This window comes from Thamnophis sirtalis, unplaced genomic scaffold, assembly GCF_051295495.1.
Source record: "Thamnophis sirtalis isolate CommonGarterSnake01/CBP01778 unplaced genomic scaffold, rThaSir2_p1.2 scaffold_4, whole genome shotgun sequence".
NCBI lineage: Eukaryota > Metazoa > Chordata > Lepidosauria > Squamata > Natricidae > Thamnophis > Thamnophis sirtalis.
The window spans coordinates 21,012,663-21,033,914 of record NW_028261384.1 but is presented as its reverse complement, the minus strand read 5'-3'; the positions used below and the strand labels follow the sequence as shown (position 1 = coordinate 21,033,914).

The following is a 21,252-nucleotide window of genomic DNA, read 5'->3' as shown; positions in this document are numbered from 1 at the left end:
GCATATTCTGCTGTAAGAGACTTCATGCATGATCTAAAGGTTTTAACATATATTGTGATTCCCTGAAAATAAGATAGGGTCTTGTTTTCTTTTGACCCCCGAAATAAGCGCTTGGCCTTATTTTTGGGGAAATCTCATTATTTTTGAGGTGGAGGTGGCCCCTTAACCACAGCCCATGGAACAGCTGATCCAGAGAGGGCAGGAAGTTCTGTCTCTGTTTCTGGCACATTCTTGCCAGCCCTAGCAAGGGCCTGCTGTTCTTTTTGCGGCTGCCACTAAGAGAAGGGGCATGGTATCTAGGCTTTGTAGGAGCAGCCTCTGCGAGGCCGTTCTGCATGGATGGCAGGTGCATGCAGGGCACTTGGGCATGTTCCCCCTCCCCCCAGGAAATTGTGGAGACCGGCTGCACATACATTTAAATATTTTAGGGAAGTCCTTATTTTCAGGGGAAGGCTTATTTTAGTGCATGTGTGTAAAAGCCCGATTGGGCTTATTATCTGGGGAAGTTTTGTTTTCATGGAGCGGTATAAATTTAATAAGTATAGAGGAAATATCTCAAACTATATGGAAATAATATAACGAGAAAAATAAGTTTAGGAGGTTGTCTTCCAGGTGAAATTCAAGATGTTGGTTGCTACCTGCCTTACTTGAGGGACCAGATCTCTCTATTTCCTCTACTCATTCCATTCAATCTGGCAGGAGAGGCATCCTCCAGGTCCCGGTGATTAAAGAATGACATCTGGTGTCACCAGGAAGTGTGCCTTTTCTGTCATAGCACCTGCCCTTTGGAGCACCTCATTATCCATAATTAGCTTAGCTCAACTTTGCTAGCATGTAGGAAAGTGCTCAAAACCTAGCTGTTCTCCCAGGCATAGGAATCAGGAGATTAGAAGGTCCTGTGAGGTTTTCTTGACGGCTGTTGAGAAGTTATCCTAAATTGCCATTTTTTGCCTTCCTATCACATGGAATTTTTTTTAGTTATATCTATTATTTTTATTTATCCATTATTTACAAATTATTTTTGCCACCTAAATATGAATACATCAATGAAGGATATATTAACTGTTTAGACTTTATCACTGTTCCTATGGTATGTCTTCATATGTATCTTCAATGAAAACCTGTCAGGCAAGTTTAATCAAGATTGATCCCCATGTCTCCAGAACAGGAATAGTTGTGGGATCCTTGGTGTCATCTGATCTCAGTTATTTTCTTGCAAGCATTAACCCACTAGATAACAATATCAGTGTTAGAAAAGTGTTGGGTTTTCTCTCTGTTTATATACTAGTGGTTTGCCTTGTCAGTGTTGGTGCAAGTGTTGGTGCAATTGTTTTCTTTTTGGTAGTTTCTTGATGTTATCTAGTTGGGTAATGAAATATCTGCAAGAAAACAAACAAGTTCAGGGAGAAGAGGTCCTGTTCTTCTTTACTCCATATTATGTCCATGATAAAAATAATCTTTGTGTTTTAATATACTGTAACTAGATTAATATCTGGAGCTCTTGCAGCTTTGTTAAAACAAGGTGATGATGCTTTAGTTTTCAGAAAGAGTTTTCATTTGAAGATAAAGAAGACTTTTCAAACAGCACTAAAGATATTGATGCCAGCCTTTTAGCAGTGTTACCAAAAGGTACGTATGAGGCTTGTAATAGTTATGTTTCTTTATAAACAGCATCATAATATGTGTACTATAAGACATTTAATCTTGGAAGAGAATTTATTTCAGTCCATGCTAAATGTGACAAAGCAGAATAAACATTAAATATATGCTCTTCCGACAGTTCATTTTTATCACCCAAACAATGAAACTTGAATATCCATCAGCTGTTTGATATGAAAGCATTGTTTGGGTGCAAAAATTGAACTTGGGAGAGCATTTATTAGATGTTTATTGTGGCATGCCATATTTAAGCTGCAAAGGATTGGTTATATTTTAATCATAAATTATTCCTAAAGCAATTCAAGTTTTAAATAACATCTGCCTTCAAAGTCAATGTGTAATTGCAGTTGTTTAAAATCGTATGTCTTGTTTTGTTCAATGACTTGCATCCAATGGGAGGGAGGGAGGAGGAGACTTTGGAAAGCGAAATTGGGACAATTTGTGAGGAATTGGGATTAGAAAAAGCGTGCTGAATATACCTATTTCATGTCTTAAAACCCTCCCAGCTTTCATCCCACATACAAATTAGTAGATTCCATTCAGAATGGAGACATGGAGTCTTCTGTGCACAAATTTCTTACCTTTGGTCTAAATAGTCACCCTGGACTTCAGTGTGTAGCTACAGATACAAATAACATTCAGATGTGACTCACGCTGCTTATTATAGAAGAAGGCAATTGCTGTTTTGCACAGGTGTAGATGATCAGACTGTAGTTTCCCTTAAGTACAGCTATTCTGTTTTTTAATATTTTGAACTAAGTATTTGTTACCGCATTGCTTCCCTTAAATGATTGAGGTTATCATTGCCACAAGAACTGATTATAGGTGGAGCAATAGCACTACAGTATATACTGCATCACAGTGCTTTACCGCCCTCTCTAAGCAGTTTACAGAGTCAGCATATTGCCCCCGACAATCTGGGTCCTCAAATGCATAAAAAAAAAAAACATCCATAGGATTGTTTATATGAATTTTTAGTCATTTTTCTTTCTTTTGGATAAGATATTGTTATTAAACTATACTGTATGCCTTTCTCTTGTGACTGGAATTACAATAAGGCATTCAATTTTGCTTTTAAAATAAATTGAAAACTACTGTCCCAAGATCTGTATCTAAGAGGAAACTTTTTATGCCTTAAGAAGCTTCTGCCAGATATTTGTTCCTTAATTATAATAGGAAGACTGTTCTTTTCTGTAATTTAAAGCTCCTTGAAAGGCAGTGATGTAGGCCAAAATATGCTCTGTCTTTTATTACTTTGATGTATTTGTGGTGCATTTGGGATGTTCTTAGGGCTTGCATATCTCAACTCCTGAAATGTGTTTATTGGGTTCATTAAACATACTTTAAACAACATTCAGCTTTTTAAAAAATGATTTCTAATAGAATATATTTTAGCATAACCCAGTTTATATTATGGAGGCAGGATGCTGAATAAAGTTGCTGCTGACATTCTGCATGCAAAATCCATAAAAGAAAAAGATTTAAGGAAATCATTACTAAGGCATATACTTTTAAAATGCCTCTTCCTTCTTTTCTAAACATTTTGTTAAATTGTGGCTTGATTGGGCTAACGTTCTGCAGCCCCCATGTGCTGGCTGGGGAATTCTGGAAATTGAAGTCCATATATCTTAAACTTGCTAAAGTTCAGAAACACTGAGCTAAACTTTATTCAGCATGAAATTACTTACCATTAGTAGAATTGTGAAAAGAGTAAATAGGTGACTTGCACTAGTGTCATACACATGCAGAATGTACAGAAAAAACACCATTTAATGTGTCTTCCAGGAATTTATAAGATCTTCTGTATATCTTTATATGTAAGCTGAAGTGATTTTTACTTATGTGAACATATCGCAAAAGTCTATGTACTAACTTGTATTGACAATATAATTAAAATATATTAATAATTCTCTACGTAGATAGGATCTAAACTAGGTAATTGATACGACCTCTCTGGAATTTAAAGCATGGAAAATGTGTAGCCCTAGATAGATTAGTGTGTGCTATTTTTGTCTCAAGTCTTGCTCAGAAAAGTTTTGGGAACTATTCTTAAGGCCATTGCTTTTATTTTGGCCTACAAAATTGCATCGTACTCAGTGCAAACTTTGCGTTACTGCATCTTCAGTGTTCTTCAGTGACTCATTCCTGAGTATGGATCAATGACTTTCAGACATTAGATCACATAAAGAAGGAAAGTCCATGTAAGTTAGAGGGTAAAAAAAAAACATACTTCACATTATTTCTGAAGTTTCAGTATGGTTCCACAGATAGCACATTAAAAGAAATGTATGCTCTGATCATAAGATCCAGTTTTGTATTAAAGACTAGAATGAAGAGACTATAAGTTTTAGTTCTACCCTAAATGTGAAAGCTAGTTGGATGGTTTTTGACCAGATATATTCTATCAGCCCTAGGAGGTCAAAGGCAATGAAAAAATCAGTCATTAAAATGTTGACAAGAAGACTGTAGAGACTTGTCCAGGGAGTCGTCAAAAGTCAAGGCTGATTTGAAGATACAAAATGATAGACTCCTCTGACCATGCGTCATTTTGATAATATTATTACCATTGCTTATATTGCCAGTGTGGTAATATTTATTTATTTAATCACACTGATATAGCCATCCAACTCTAAGTAGTGTACAATTTAAGCAATCATAATATAAAAAGTTATAAAAATATAGGCAATCATTTTTTTAAAAAAATAAAAATCATTAAAATCATTAAAATTACAGACCACAAACCACAAGTATAACAATCACCTGTTACTCATAACGAGAGAACCGCCTTAAAATGTTTCTGGCTCCCTGGAACCCCCTAACCTGGCTACATAACCATGTCTTGGAGAACTTCCCAAATTTAACAAGAACAGAGTTTACTTATGTTCAAAGCGAACAATGTTCCACAGACAGGCCCTATGGTACTGAAGTCCCCTTCCTAGTCCCATCAAATGTAGGTCGCTCTCAGAGGAAATCCTTAGCATGTCCTCTCTATCAGATCTAATGGAGTGGGTTGGTATAATCAGGAATTACCGTACCTCAGATAATCTGACCCCCTTCCCATGAAGGACTTTAAAGGTCAAAACCAGCATCTTGAATTAGCCTGGGGGAAAAACCTTACAGAGCAGAGGTATGATGTGCTATTCTAAAAATCTTCTGTGGATATCTGCTATGGAACAAAGGCAATTCCAACAAATAGATTTTTAAAAATATGTTGTAAAACATTTTGCTTTCATACACCAACATTGGTATATGACTAAATATCATTATGGAACATTTTAAGTATAAGTTAAAGCAGCCTTTTTTAAACTCTGTAAATTTTAAGATGTGTAAACAGCCAGCTTCTCTGGTTAAGAGATTTGGAAGGTTGAAGCCCATGCATCATAAGGTTGAGAAACACTGACTATTAATATTATTCTGATAGAGTTAGTGGCTTGCAAACATTTGCATTATATATAACCTATGGAAAGCAAGAAAGATAAACTTAGCAAATAATTGGTAAATGAGATCACTATCTCATTTCATTTATTAACAATTGTTTTATGAAAACACAGGCATTTCTTTTTACAACTATATTGTTTCAAATTTCTAATGTTTATTTTTTATTTATTTTTTTAGTTTCTGAATTAAGAAAACTCTTTGAACCAAACAGGCAGGATATTTTGGAAATGAAAAGGTATTTCTCCATCTTTATGTTAAGCGAAGTATAAGCAACTTCCTTTTCCCTAGGTGACATTTATATTACACTCTCTTATTTTTATTTTCTCTTTTACAGGAAAGAGAGGATAGCTAGGCGTTTAGAAGGAATTGAGAATGATGTTCAGCCCGTCCTTTTGCAAAATTGCCCTGGATTGGTCACCCATCGTTTGTTAGAAGAGGATACACCAAGATACACGCGTGCGACTGATCCATATAGTCCTCATTTTGGTAAGGAATACATTTGTGATATATATTCATGTTGCCCAAGTGCTGTCCTAAGTTTGAGTTCCTAGAAGCTGTCATTATCTAGGGTGTTATGAATGTAACTGCTTTTACCTTATAAAGAATATCAGAGAAGGGTTTTTTAAAGATATTTTATCATCGGTTAAATTCAGACATGCCTGCCATATCAGATCTGGCAGAAACTTCTATTAGAAGAGTAGAGATAATATTTGGCTGGTTCTGTTTCTTCTTGCTGCATTCACTGGTACTCCCAAACTGTTTCCAAAGGGTTTGTCAGCTCTCTAGCGTAGATACAAGTGGTTCTCTAATTACAATTACAATAGTAATTACAAGTGTTTTTAAATACAATTACAATTACTACAAAATAGTAAGTTGGAAGAGACCTTGGAGGTCTTCTAGTCCATCCCTAGGTAGGAAATCCTACACTATCTCAGACACATGGCTATCCAGCATCATCTTACAGACTTCCAGTGTTGGAGCATTCACAACTTCTGGAGGCAAGTTGTTCTACTGATTAATTGTTCTAAACTTACGACTACAATTATGATTGGAATTTTGGTTGTAAATTGTTTTGATTATAAGTTGAGTAACAGACATGCCCAGGCCCTATTTTTCAATGGTGGTCATTAAACAAATCACATGAGTATAAGTCTGAACCATGCAATCATTAAGAGAACCACATGGTTGTTAAGTGAAATCTGTTCTCCCAAATAGACGGTTTTTGCCATCAAAGAACAAAGTACATTGGAAACTGTCAAAAAAGTTGCAACTTGTGGTCACATGACCCTGAAATATGATCACAGAGATGTAGTGCAATGTTTTAATGATGGTCGGAAGTCTTTTATAGGCAACAATTTCTGAGAGTTATTAAATGATCGGTCTTAAATTGAAGATACCTGTAGATAGTTCATGAAACTGCAAGTCAAAAGAGGATCAAAGCAAATATTCCTTATTTTTCTTTAGTGGCACATTGTAAATCCTTATTACTTCTAGCTCCACCTCATGGTATGTTCTATCACACAGTTCAGAGAAATAGATGACTTTATAAGGACCTAGAAAAACCTGTTTCCATCAGCATCAAGATTAGCCTGAATATCAAAAGAAAATAAAGCATTAAAAGTGTAGGATTGCAAAGCTGTGGTTATATGCTTTTTAAAAAAAAAAAAATAATACAGGTCATATTTAGAAAAAGCTGTTTTCTAACCTTAAATACTTAAGAGATTTTTAAATATATTTGTAAACACGTTTGATTCCGAATGCAGTAGAAATCAGGGAATTCCTGACTCTACAGACATAAAATGTCTTTAAAAACATGATTACAATGAAAAATCCAGTGATGTTTTTTAACCTGAGGCAGAGAAGGAAAGAATCTAAAAAGGTCCATAACATCTTTAATCAAGATCCAGGAGTTTCCTATCTCAAAAGCAATTGGCGGAGAAGCAAAAGGCTTGTATCCCAATTCTGTTAAGCATTTCCCCAGATGTGTTACAACTAAAATTCCTAGAATTTCAGCCAGCAAGGTCAGGTATTTGAAAGACTGTAGTTTCAAGAAAGCTGCCTTGCCTATGTTTTCAACTGTAGCTGTGGTAAATAGCAATGCTTTAAATTCAGATCGTTACTTAGATTCTTTAAAGTCCAGCATACGCTTTATGCTGATACATCTGATTCTTTTGTGTTGTTGTAGGAAGATCAAATGAAAAGGAATTTTCAGATCCTCTGTTAGAAAATCAGCCTAGATCCAGGCATCAAGTAGAATCCACAGCAGGAAAAACAAAAAACCCTTCTTACAATCCTTTAGTCATGGATCCCCAAGGACTTGAGTCCAAAGCTGAGAGGATAGCTAGGTACAAGGCAGAAAGACGTCGGCAACTGGCTGAAAAATATGGCGTCTCCATAGATTCCGATGTGGATTCAGAATATTCATCCAAATACACAAGGACAAAGAAAGACCATGATGTGTCTGAGAAGAAAGTATTGAAAGGTGGGAAAAAAGAGGATGAAGGTAGAGATCACAGTTCATTAAGGTTTGAGAATAAGGAACTGAGGAATGCTGCTTCTGAGTCAAAGGAGTTTCTTGAGCATGATGACAAAGAGAGTTCTCCGGAAAGAGAAAAACTCCATTTGAATGAAGGCAGTGAACCAATAGTCCCTGAAACTGGCTTGGTCAAATACAATATACCCTCTGCATCAGAGAATTCCACAGGTTTCTCACTTCTGGGTTATGACTCTTCCATAAATGAAGTACCAAGTTCACCAAAGCAAACTCAGAGTGTTTCTCTTTCCACACCAAAGCCAGGAACATCACAAAGTCCTTCCCTGAACGACCCCAAATTAGGGTAAGTCTGCTATTACTGCCATTGTTTACTGAGCTGATTTGATTTATATGATCCTATCCAAAGTCTTTACAGTAGCTCAATGTTTGATCTATAGAGAAAAATGATGATAATAAAGGAAATGCTGATGAGAAGAAGAGAGGGGCAAAGGGTTGTTCGTAAGAGGCATATTTTATAGAAATGCATCAGATTTAATATTAGAGGTATAAATAGTACTTAGAAATCATATTTGATTTACATTACTAATAATGTAGAAAAAAAGGAAGGAGGAATGCTTCTAAAATGAGTTTTGAAAAAAGAAGTTGAAGCAATGATATAGAGAAAACCTTTCATGATTGAAAAGCTCCCTGAATGGAGCATTAGCAGAGAATGCTTGAAAATCCACTGAAGAAGCAGAAAAATATGAATGCATACTTGTTTGTACTTCTATTAAGAGAGTGAAAAAAGCATAAATAACAGCAAGCCCAACTTTGGGTTTTGCAACGAAAGGTTTATAGAGATCATCTCTTTTTTTTTTTAAAGCCTTGTTGAGAATGAAAAGAAATTTGAAAAAAAAAATCAAATTAACACTTCAAAATATAACAATAACAGTAAATAGTCCCAAACAATAAGGACATTTCACTGGAAGTTATTGCTTAAGAATATCTGAAGGGTTTATTTTTCCTCCCTGGGTCATATATTATACATGGAAAATGCATGTTTCATTATCAACCATTTGCAAAAGTGTACTTAAGTGTTTTGTTTTGAGGTGAGAGAGTAATCTATATTTGAATCCTATTACAGGAGATTAAAATAATTGAATAGTGCTCAGATTTATTAAAGCAACTTATAGTAGAACTAGTAGTGAAGATACAGGTTGTCCTTGACTTAACTGAGTCCTGAATTATGACTGTAAGTAATTTCACTTGTTAAGCAAGTCATATTGTAGTTATGCCTGATTTTACAACATTTTTTTCCGTAGTCATTAATTGAATGCCACATATGTTAAACGAATCCATTGTCTGCAGTGACTGGTGTGGTTTTTTTTACCAGAAACTAGAAGTAAACACCAGTCCCATGACTACGGGATATTGCAAACAGCCATAAATGCAAGCTGATTGACAAGCACTCAAAATGCAATCATAGGACCGCAGGAGGGCAATTATTGGATTATCAAATCCAGTTCATAAATGCCCTCTTTGGGGTCCAATGAAGTTTCAAATTGTTACTAAGCAACCAGTCATGTCACCTTTACTACCTGTATATTTATGGCCATATCAAACATTTAGGACATACAAAGTTCTGTATCAATGACAACATTTCATAAAGTAGAGCAACAGACAAAATCAAGGTCAGCAAAGGGTTTCCAGCTGATAGGCCAGGATTTAAAAGTTAGAAAGCAAAAGGTACAAGATTGGTTCGGGAAAACAATTAGTCGAGTCCCATGCTGCTGTCAGGCCAGGAAAGAGATGTATGCTAAATGGGCTCAGCCTACATCTGAACTTACCCAGTTTTGATCAATCCTGATTGTATAAAGTATATTAGACAGTACTGAGCCCCCAGAATTCATTTCAAATACACATCCAAATACATATTCCTTCTAAATAAACCTCCTAGGAAATTAAAATTAGAGAAAAGTTTCAACACTACATCAGTAAAACAAAACTTTTGGAATAAGCTTTGGAATTTATCACAATCTTTCAATGTTGATTCAAAGCGTTGTTTCCTATATAAAACCATCAGTTGGGGAAGCACCGCTGTTATAACATTCACTTCTCCATATATGTGGTTTTGATTCACATTATCTTTTTATTACTTTATGATTACCTAATATAAATTCTGTAGAGTATGTTCAAACAACTTTATCATCACTTTTATTACACTTTCAGCGATAAAGCAAAAGTGCTAGTTCTTAAAACTGACAATTATTTTAGATATGCTTCTTCCATTCAATTTATTAAAAAATTCTAAACCAATGAATTACTAAGAAAGTAAGGCTATAATCATAGATTTTTATTTATACAGATGACAGTCACTATCATTTTCTTTTTTTCAAACATTTTAATTAAATCATCATTATAAAATACAAAATATGGTATTTTTCAAAGTATAAGATGCACCTGTGTATAAGACACACCAAGGTTTTGAAGAGGCAAATAAAAAAAGTTTTTGCACTCTGCAAACCTCCCCAAAGCAGCCCATTTTTTGTGAAAACGGGCCCTTTTTTTAAAAAAAAAAGGCATGAATAGCCCTGCGGGTGGGTGGGGGGCAAAAACAAGCAAAAATGGCCCATTTTCTGCTCATTTCTGCCCTCCCCGGCCCCCAGAAGCTCTCTAAAGGCTTGCTACAAACTATGCATGGCCATTTTGGTGAAGGGGCGGGGTTTCGGGAGGCAAAAATGCTGTATTCAGTGTATAAGACGCACCCAGATTTTCAGCCTCTTTTTTGAGGGAAAAAGGTGCATCTTATATTCTTAAAAATATGGTATAAAGGTAAATAGAGGAACATTAAGGAAGGAAAGGAAAGGAGAAAGAGAAATGAGGAAGGGTAGGAGAAAGGAAAGAAAAGGAAGCATTGACTTCCCACTCTCTCTGTTGCAGTAAAATAGTACTCTGATTAAAGAAGAGAACATTAGTACTTTTGTTTCCACATGGAAACAGCTTCTGAATTTCATGCTTGATGTGGAAAAGAATGTAACTTTGACTTTGGGTTTTATAGATTAGATTGATAGATCTTTATACAAATGACTTGTTCATTTTATGGAAAAACAAAAGTTGTGACTTGATACTAATGCCGTAATACTTTATACTAATACTAATGCTTTAATACAACAGTTACTGCCTTTTTCAGCGATGCCTTCCATAAATTCACTTCTGTTTTATAAAATTGCCCTTAGTCTGGGTAGTATTTTGTATCTGAAGAAATCATTCCTAATTGCAATTTCCCCAGTCTTTTTGCCCTGTGTTTGATTCTCTTCAGTGTAAAGTTTTTCTAAAGCAGATTTTTCCCAATATGGTCCTTTTTATATACTTTGACTACAAGTCTCATAATTCCCAGGGCTAAATACCTGGGAATACGTCAAATACATCTGGAATGCACCACATTTGGAAATAGTTGAATCAAATTACTTATCCACAAAGAAGATCTGGGCTAAGACAACCACACTGGGAATTATGCACTCTGTTTCCTCTTTTTGTTATCTCTACAATCTCTTGTTTCAGCATTAGCATTTTGCTAGTTTTGTAATTTGAAAAAGTGTAGCTTCCAGATGGCTTTAAAAGTTAATAAAACTTAGTAAGGCTGGGCAATGTCTGTATTTGAAGAAGAGACTGTGCAATGTCTGCATTGGTATGCATGTTGCATCTTTGACAATTCCTAAAAGACATATATGATATAAAGTGGTGCTGATACGTGATACGTGACGCACCCCAAATTTCATTTTCACTTTTGTATCCTAATCATTGCACAAGGATTGCTTACTTTTACCAATACCAGCCAAGAAAAAAATAGTTGCTATGAGAAACTGGCCCAAAACATCTATTCTATTAATCTTATTAATAAATAATTGAGTGTGTAAATTGTTATTAAAAGATATAATTTTGTTTCAGTGTCAAGCCTTTTTTTTTTTACATATTGCTGTTTGCTTTCAAGCAAGAAATGACAAATGGGTCAATCTTACGCATATGTACTTAAATCATAAATAAAATGTATATGTATGAGATTAATAAAATCTCATATAAATGTATATATTTGCTTGTTATAATATAGGTATGTGGGGAAGTGAAGAATATTCTGGCATTAACGCTTTTCAGGTCCAGGATATTTAAAGCTTTGAAAAATTATGCTTCTTAAATAAAATATATGTTAAAAATAAATATATATTTCTAATAAAGGATTCAGTCTAACTAATTATATAAGAGATTATATGGAAATGCTTAAGTTTTAAATTTTCTTATGTCTTGATATTTAGAATTCCATGCCCACTTTAAGTCAAGGTATCATTTGTTAATTTAGTATTAAGTATTGCCTTATTTCTTCAGTATTTCTTATTCAGATTAAACAATATTTCTTATTAAGATTAAATATTTAGAAAAAATATTTCTTTGTGAATCTTTCTATATTATGGACTTGTGCCAGTAGAAGTAATTTTTATAGAGGGATCTCTAGTTATGTTCACATATAGCATATGGTTAACTAGGGTCAATAGAGGAGTTGAGTGTACATGTTTTGAATAGTATCTGAACATTTTCTGAAGTTCTATTTTCTGTAGTAGTACAGGGAAAACAAAATCCGATTGGTTTCTTCAGAAAGATTCAGATGGGGACACAACTTCACTTATCAACTGGCCCTCCAGGTATTCTGCCATGTAGCTGTGTGGTGTAAATAATAATTGGACTGTAATATTTTCCTCTTTTTTTCTTTCACCCATGATCATTTTAACAAAGGTCATTAATATTTATTGATGGCATGGAATTATAAATCACTGTCTCTAGTTAATGGACCATTTTTGGTGCACAGTGTTCCCTTAGGAAATCCTGGTCACTCACAATTAATTGATGATTTGTTAATAGAAATTGTTCCATAGCTACAGAGAAAGTGGAACTGGCTAAATTTAAGCATTTTTTCACACTTTTATGTCATTAATTTACTCCGTTGCCTTGCATTCAGTAACACTACAGAATAACAGCCTGTGAAATGTTTCAAGTACTAAATGCAGAAATGTTTCCCATACTGGGTTGTTTCCCATAGTATTTAATTCAATAGCTTTTCTTTATAATCAGAGAAATCTTCCGGCTTATATATGAGTTATTTTCATATATAAGCGTGAAGGAGCCTTCATTGACTAACAAATGCTGGCAAGTAGCTAGCTTTAATAAGCATTTAACAATTTCGATAAATATGTTTTAAAATTTCAGTGACTCTTAATCACAATATTGATATATTACTTCCAGAATCACAAGGTACATTTTTTTAGTAGCACAAGATTTAAGAGAGCCAGTTTGGTATAAGAGTTTGTGAGCTCTAGTCCGACTGATATAGAAAACCAAATAGATCTCCGTGGACTAGTCACTTTTAGCTCTACAAGAAAAGAAATGGCAAATAAGATCAAAATCCTATTGCCAAAAAACTGCAGAGAGTTGTCCAGGTAGTGTACAGGGGCAAAGAAAATTTGCAGGCATCCCTTCTCCCAAAAAGGACACAAGATTGGGAATAGGACAGTGCCAGCTGAACTGACATTCCCAGTTGCAAGCATCTGGGTTTCAATTTTGATAATAGAATGTTAGAATACATATCCAGTATAATATACAGTGCTCAGCACCTTAATTTTTCTGTTTCAGAATTATTGTCTATTTTGCCTAACATCTTTCACAAATAACACATTTATGTATATTGAAAATATAATAGTTCTGTGTGAATACCAAAATTGAAGGTTCTCTTTCGTCTCTGTTCAGAAATTTGGCATTGTTTATATTTGAAACAATTAGCTCTAATTAGACATATGTTGTCCATAATTTTAGAATCATTCTTATCAGGAAATCAATTAAGTTCCAATTCAGTGCTAAATTGCCTGCCAACAACTCTGTATATTCACCAGATTCCTTTTCCAGAACATTCTACTTTATATTCTTTTAGTTAAAAATAATAAATATATGGGAAGTTGACAAGTATGTTTACGACAATGCTTCAAAGCATTGATGTGACGGCTAGGTTTCCCAAGAAATTATGTGTCAGAAATGGTGGTTGATGGCTTCATTAGAAAGTGTTCCTACCTGCTAAGAGAAAAAAAAGTCAGTAAGATGAAATGGGAAAGGGAAACTCTAGGATGTTTCAAAACTTTACAGGAAACATTTTTACCAGCCTGCCTCCTAGTAAAAAAGTGTTCTGTGTTTGGGTATACTTCCCACAGCAGCCATTTGATAAGAGTGCATATGACAAGCTGTCAAAGTCCATGTATATCCACGGTTCTGCAAACATTAGAAAAGGTCATGTTCAACACATTTGAGAACAAATGGCCTACTTATTATTTGGGAGCTAGACTACACATTTAACTGTTCTTAATTTGGCCATATTGCGCTCCATATCCACCCTACCAAATTAACATTGTAGATCATAAAAGTTTAAAAAGTAGCTATACTGATATCAGTGACCAGAATCATGACACGAGTGGGGTGAAATTGGCAACAAGTAGTTCATGGAAAGATTCTCTGCGAATTCCTGTTTTTAACAATATCTAATACTTTAATGTTACTGTCTCTTCCCAAAGTTGGTGCATGTTTTTTTCTTTCTTTCTCCTTTTCTTAGTTACAGCTGAACCACTTTTTAATCCATTTTTCTTTCTTAAAGAGTAAAAGTTAGAGAGAAACTGGTGAAAGAGGAGAATTCTCGTGGAAGCCTTGAACTTCTCACAGACACTATGTCTCAAAGAAAAATTCTCCCACTACCTGTTAATGTTGTGCCTCTTCAGTCAGAAACATCTGCTTTCCATAGAGTTGCCAGTAAGCCATTTGATTTAGCCTGCCAACCAGCACATGGCTATGTTCAGGCTGCTGAAATTGCTAATTCAGCTCAATTGGTGGCACTTGAAGAACCAAAAAGGAATACTACTAACAGGATTCCCATACAGGCCAGTGCCAGCTTCGTAACTAGATTCCCACCAGATGCTAGGATGGACAATGAGAAATGTCACTTGATTCAGAATTATGGATCACTCAAGCTTGATTATTCCGGATTGGAGGCTGAGAAGGAAAGACAAGCAGTTCGAGCTTCAGAGATGCAGAGGCAAATGAAGAGTAGAGAGGCCTACCGTGGAGAAGATGGATTTAAGAAAGATTCAATTGTGAAGCTAAAGTCTTTGAAAGTTGCGAAGGATCTAAAGAGCTTTAAGGAGTGGATGCCTGAACCTAAGATGAAGATTCATGAGAATGTTGAGAAAACCGAAAAGATTATGTACCTTCGAAGTGCTAGAGGGAGTGCACAGCCCCAGGAAGAGATTACTGCGAAACCCAAGTTCCTTATGCGCTCCCTATCGGATCACACTGTATCTCCTAAACTAGAAGTTTTCAGGAGTAAAGAACATGTTTCAAAGAACATCATGCAGTTTCAAAGCACTGAAGGAAAGATCCCCAATGGTGAGGTTACTGTGGTTGATACAAAAGTTTCCGTGGCCCAACTCCGTAATGCCTTTTTGGAAACTGCTAATGCCAAGAAGAAACCTGAACTGTAGGTGACATTTTCTGGTTATTATTGTTATTACTACTGCTACTATTTAACTGATGTGAACACTTGCACGTCCTTGGCATAAACGGCACTCAAAACTCAACATCAGTTGCATTCTGCAGCACCTCAAATACCCAGTGTAATTTCCATCTAGTATGTTTGACACAATGTTGGCCTCCATCTTCTTCTTCATACATGCTTCTGCTTGCTTAGTGCAAGTTCTGATGTTGGGTGGCTGGAATGGAATGACTTTGTACTTTTTCCTGTGCATGGTTTTTTTTTTCTGGAAGCATGCAGAGCGAGCAATAATGGACTGATTTGATGGGATGCTTACATTTGACCTTCATCTTTCTCTTTTCTCATTCTTCTTTTCTCCCTGTTCATCCCAATTCTTTTGTTGTTCCCTCTCTCTCCACTTTCTGCCATGTTAAAAAGCGAGTCTCAGTGTGAGATGCAAACATCAGGTACTGATTTGCCGGGCACTGCTCAAAGCGAAAAAAGGTCACGAAAGCCAAGGCGGTATTTTTCTCCCGAGGAAAATAGAAAGACTTCTGAGAGATTTAGGACTCAACCCATAACTTCAGCAGAGCGAAAGGAAACAGATCGGTAGGCATTTGTAAAGCTGAGATCACTGAATAATAGTCCATATATTGCACTTTATATTAGTAAAATAAACGAGACTCTTCAAGGTCTTTTAGGATTTCTTTTGTTTTTGTTTTTAATTAAAGTTAAATATTATTCAGCCAGACTAATAATGCAGTTGGAAAGGGCTGATTTGGAGGGAGTGGTTTTATTATACATTGATATATATATGCAGACACACATGTACATAACTACATTCTATTCCATATTCGGTACAGGAAACAGGTTGTCTTTAAAAGTTCAGCATGCATTCTAAGGTGAAAATAGTAGCTTATCCCTGCAATAGATTCAATCTATAATGTTTTAAGCATTTTTTTTAAAAAAAACCTGAAATCGGTGCTAGATGTAGTCATTGGGGGAGCATTTTAAAGTGTTTCATTTTTATTATTTATGTAATGAATTACCTGATTTCATTCTCCTTCATGCAACTTACATCTGGCTGGAATTGCTTGCGATCCTGCTTTCAGGTTATTTGCAATCAAAAGATTATTGCAAACTGAAACACTGTCTTATTTGTGGTTTCTCTTGTCTTCCTTGATTTCAAGTGGCTTATCTTTTTCCTTTGTAAAAATAAAGATCATTGATTTATCTTTTTCCTTTGTGAAATTTCCACAGGTCCACTTTCAGTCCAGAAATGCCATCTCCTGAAGGTAAGATTTTTTCTTGACCGTTTGTATTTTTGCTTATTGCATTTATATCCTAGTGTAATTTTGCAGGATGGGTTTGATGTATCTAACACAGAGAAGACATCCAGAGGTTTGGAGTGTGATATTATTGTGTTGATCTACCCAACTTTATCTTATCACCACAACAATAGAAAGATGTTGCCAATGTGTTCTCCAGGTGGCTGGAGACTATGGCAGTCTGGGTGTAAGAGAACTGGCTGAAGGTAAACTTCAGGTAGGGTACAGTTCGGAGTGTAAGAGAACTGGCTGTTCTCATTTCTGTCTTTCTTGGGGTTCATCTTCAGCAAGTTCTCTTACTCTCAGACTGTCATAGCCTTCAGTCATCTGGAGAAGACATTGACAGCATCTTTCTATTATTGGGGTGATGAGATAGAATAGAAAAATCTGAAAATACTAAGAAAATAAATAATAGGATAGAGCAGAACAGGAATATTGGAAGGGATCTTGGAGGTTTCCAGTCCAACATCCTGCTCAGGAGACCCTAAACCAGTTCAGACAAAAGATAAAGTTGGATAGACCAACATAATAATGATAACCACACTCTAAACTGTATTAGAAATAGTATCCACCTCCTGCAAATTGCTATCTTCACTTCTTAATGTTTGCTGATATTTAATATATAAACATCAGGCTATATTTCTTTGCTAGGTGGACTGAGTGAAATGTTTTCCTAACCTCATCTGAATACAGAGATTAACTGGCAGGTTGCTGGATAGAAATTAATCTGAACATTACACAAACATCCTCTTGCCTTCATATGGATGTTAAAGTGCGTGAACAGGGATTCACCCTTCCAGTACCACATAAGATATAATGAAACATAAAGATATTATATTCAACACCTTGTGAGTAGCTAGTGACGTTCTGGTCAAATAGGTAAAAGGTAAAGATTTCCCTTGTCCAGTCATGACCGATTCTAGTAGCCGGTGCTCATCTCCGTTTCTTAGCCAAGGGAACCAGCGTTGTCTGAAGGCACTTCAGTGGTCATGTGGCCAGCATGACTATGCTGAGGTACACAGAACCCTATTACCTTACCACCGAAATGGTACAAATTTATTTATTTGCATGCCTTCAAATTGCTAGATGGACAGGAGCTGGGGAAACAACAGGAGCTCATCCTAGGTCTCAACGTGTCAACCTTCCAGTTGACAAGTCCAGAGTAAATGTATATTTTCAAAAACACCTGTTCTGAAAGCAAAGAAAAAGAAGACACTTTGCTTCTGACTCTTCCTAGGTCTTGTTCGAAGCTTTCCTGGTCTTTTTAAAATGTTTCATGTGCTATTAAACCTGTTAGGGATGTTAATTTTCAGAGTGGGAAATGTTGACATTAGAGGACTATGTAGGAGGCAGTGCTTTTATGCTATAGCCATCAAGAAATACATTCTTCTTTTAACTTTCAAGAGCAAATCAGGCGGGCCAGGTCTTGTTTCTTTGTTGGTGTGATAAGACAATTTTTGGAACTAAAGTAAAGGATATCATCAGAGAGGTCAGTGTCTAAGGGCTAATGAATAAATCAAACAGCAACTCTAAAGGTCACATCTGGTCTCAACGTGTGCAAACCTGCTGCAAATGCAGGCTTCCCTAGATGCTATCAATTTTTGGAATTAATAACAAAAGGTAACGTGAAAACATCCTGACTGCTGCAGTTTTAAATGCTTTGCCTCTGGGGACATCTGGTAATCAACTTCAATAAAATTTAAAGATCGGTTGGAAGATAGAGGTATAGGGCAGAAAATAGATTGTGTTGAAGCATTACCTGTTTATCCGCCCCACAGTGTCTTTCTTCCTGAAATAGCTGGAGAAGACTTTAGGATGGTGTTCCAACTTATAGGCAGAGGTTGCCAGATATGCTTAGATGTTCATGGCCTCTCTGTAAGCCCTACAACATAAACCCAGATGAAGATACTGATTCTCTATAGGAAGAGTAGAACTCTGTTGGAATAGGTTATAATAAAAGAATATTGCAAGAGTGCCCATGTTTTCTGTTTTATAGTCTGAGAATTTGGGAGAAACAGTCTGAACCTTTTTTCAGTATTTTTCCCCTGCCTGAACTTAACACAGATCATCCTAACAGCTTCTAGTTGCCTTCTTAATGGTCATCTCCATGACTCCATACATTCTGTAGAATCTGTGGGGTTTCAACCGGTATCAATGCCATTCATTCATCAAGGAACCAAATGGATGGTGTTTCTTGTGATTGCTAGTTATTACTGTAATAAATCTTTGTCACAGACTGATGACAAATGATGGGGCTTATCTATGGATGGGGCTTACCTATTGAAACTCAGGGACTCTATTATAAGTATGTGTTGTGGAGAATCAATTTAGATTGTCTGCTCTAGAGCCTAATACATCATTTTTTCTATAGATGAAGAGAAATTAGATGAAAGAGCTAAGCTGAGCGTTGCTGCAAAAAGATTGCTTTTCAGAGTAAGTATCTTATTTTTTCTCAAAAGATGTAAATTTTTCATTACTTCAGTTTAAGGAAGGTGCGTCAAACTGGCGGCCCACGGACCAGATGTGTCACGCATAGGCCATGCCCACCCCAGCTCTGTGAATAGGATAAATGTTACGGCAATGTGACATGGCGAGTTTGACACTCATGGGTGTAAACTCTCATAATGCACTAGAGATTTCTTCTCCATAAATGTATTGATCCAAGACCGAGGACCTCTTTTTAAGCTGGTAATATATTCATTCCAGGAAATGGAAAAATCATTTGACGATAAAAGTGTTCCAAAACCACGTTCAAGAAATTCTGCTGTGGAGAGAAGATTAAGACGGATGCAAGATAGATCACGGACACAACCTGTTACACCGGAAGAAGTGGTCATTGCTACCACGTAAGTCCTAGAAATATGTTACCTAAAATATTTGCTTGGCTTCTTAATTAGACAGTTTTACTTCCATTCATGAAGTATTTTCAGCTAGGTAATTTTGAAGGGGTTCTAGCAGAGGAGTAACAATTTTTAGAAAATTGTGGTAGCTTAAAGGAGAACAACTATCATTTTTTTTTGAAGTCAGTGATTTAAATCAGGACAAAATACATGTATACGCTAATTAATAAATCACAGGTGATACTAGGATATACTTGATATTTTTGGAGTTATGAATGAAGTGAAATCAAATATATTAACTTCCTTGAAAAACTCTGCCAGTGAAATTTCATAATCGACCAGAATCGCAGAAGCCTTCTAAATGCATGTACCCTCCTAATAATGTATTCATATTCTGTATGTTTAAAATCCTGCGACTGTCCTTCAAATCTCTCTGCTCTTGAAGACCATATAAAAATCAGTTAAACTTTTTGGGAAACATTCCTGTCAACAGATAACTTGGCCTTCAAAATGCAGTTTTATAAAACATTTATTGAACTTTATTCAACTCCGGAAAAGCTACTGTATATCTTGCACAGTGAAAACTATATGCTTTCCTTAATGCTGTTCTTTTCTCTTTCCTTGTGAATTTTTCTTCCTCTTGGCTATTTTTTTTTTTAAGTGAACCTACCCCTGCCTCATGTACTGTGAATACCCACACTGTAGTGGCAAGAATACCTAATCCCACTATAGTTAAGAGCACTGTACATCCTACCAGGTACTGAGAGACGCAACTTGCATGTGTAACAGGGTACGCAAGCTTCATTGCTAGCAAGTGCATCTGTAAAAGCAAGCGTACTGGATGATTTGAAGACCTTTAAAGAATGGTTGCCTTTCTTATTAAAAAAACCTTTCTTTGTCTACTGCAAAAGCAGTCAAACATTTTTGCTTGTTGCACGCTTGATTCAAGAGCTTTTCGATTAGGCACAGTATCTGATTTTTTTTTTCTTTTTTAGGGGGAAGGTCTTATTCTCAAATATAAAAGGGGGGAAACGCATGGAGAAAGTCAGATATACTCATAGGACCTTTACTTTCTGTCTCCAGTCCCTTAACAGTTAGAAAGATTAATGGAAGGATGAACAATTGCACCATCTATAGGTGTAAGCATAAATTCCTCTTCTTGTTTGGGTTGCCCTTCAGCTGTTTAATACTTGTGAAAGAAACTGAAAGGGACAGAACTGAAAGATTAAAAATATGGTGAGAAGAAACAATTCAGAATTTTTCTAAAGCCCAGTGACTTTATTGGGATTTCTGTTTCTGTTGACTGTAGCTGACTTTGCCAGATGGTCATTTTTAAATTGCGAAGATGAATTGATAGATTAACAAATATCTTTTTACCCACAACATAGACCATCGTGGCTCATCCTTCCATGACTCTTGACTGCTTCCCAATGTCTTCGTATATTTATTGGGAGAATGTGTTTGAACTTAATAGCTTAGGTGAAAATGGAAAATGGGATTGATGAATCCAAGCAGGAGGTTAGCGAGATTAAACATCTGGAAGAGAATATAGTTCTTAATTTACTCTGCCAGATAAAAAAAGTTGTGTATAATAAATAAAGTATACTTGAGGACTGCTCAACTTTTGTGTTTAATCAAAAGAATAAAATATAGGATTATATATTTATATTAGAGCCGAGGTGGCGCAGTGGTTAGGGTGCAGTACTGCAGCCACTTCAGCTGATTGCTAGTTCTGCAGTTTGGCGGTTCAAATCTCACCGGCTCAGGGTTGACTCAGCCTTCCATCCTTCCGAGGTGGGTAAAATGAGGACCCAGATTGTGGGGGCAATATGCCGACTCTGTAAACCGCTTAGAGAGGGCTGAAAGCCCTATGAAGGGGTATATAAGTCTAACTGCTATTGCTATTGCTATAGAAAGTTAATTACACTGATCTCACAAGTTTAAGCTGATTCAGGCCGT

The 21,252-nt window shown here is 35.9% G+C and overlaps 1 protein-coding gene across 18 annotated transcripts in view; it reads left to right on the top strand.

The window, feature by feature from the left end:
- SVIL (supervillin) overlaps nt 1–21,252 on the top strand; it is a 172,524-nt gene that overhangs the window by 98,394 nt on the left and 52,878 nt on the right. For 7 of the 18 annotated variants that reach the window (XM_087712569.1, XM_087712568.1, XM_087712560.1 and 4 more), the window contains 11 exons: nt 1,538–1,629; nt 5,275–5,332; nt 5,432–5,583; nt 7,283–7,934; nt 12,181–12,264; nt 14,256–15,131; nt 15,564–15,734; nt 16,386–16,420; nt 18,825–18,886; nt 19,160–19,299; nt 19,955–20,050. In XM_087712569.1, coding sequence (XP_087568695.1) covers nt 5,325–5,332; nt 5,432–5,583; nt 7,283–7,934; nt 12,181–12,264; nt 14,256–15,131; nt 15,564–15,734; nt 16,386–16,420; nt 18,825–18,886; nt 19,160–19,299; nt 19,955–20,050 — 2,276 coding nt within the window. In that variant the 5' untranslated portion in view covers nt 1,538–1,629; nt 5,275–5,324. The remainder of the gene's footprint in view (nt 1–1,537; nt 1,630–5,274; nt 5,333–5,431; nt 5,584–7,282; nt 7,935–12,180; nt 12,265–14,255; nt 15,132–15,563; nt 15,735–16,385; nt 16,421–18,824; nt 18,887–19,159; nt 19,300–19,954; nt 20,051–21,252) is intronic. The other 11 variants (XM_087712576.1, XM_087712571.1, XM_087712577.1 and 8 more) reach the window with 9 other exon arrangements.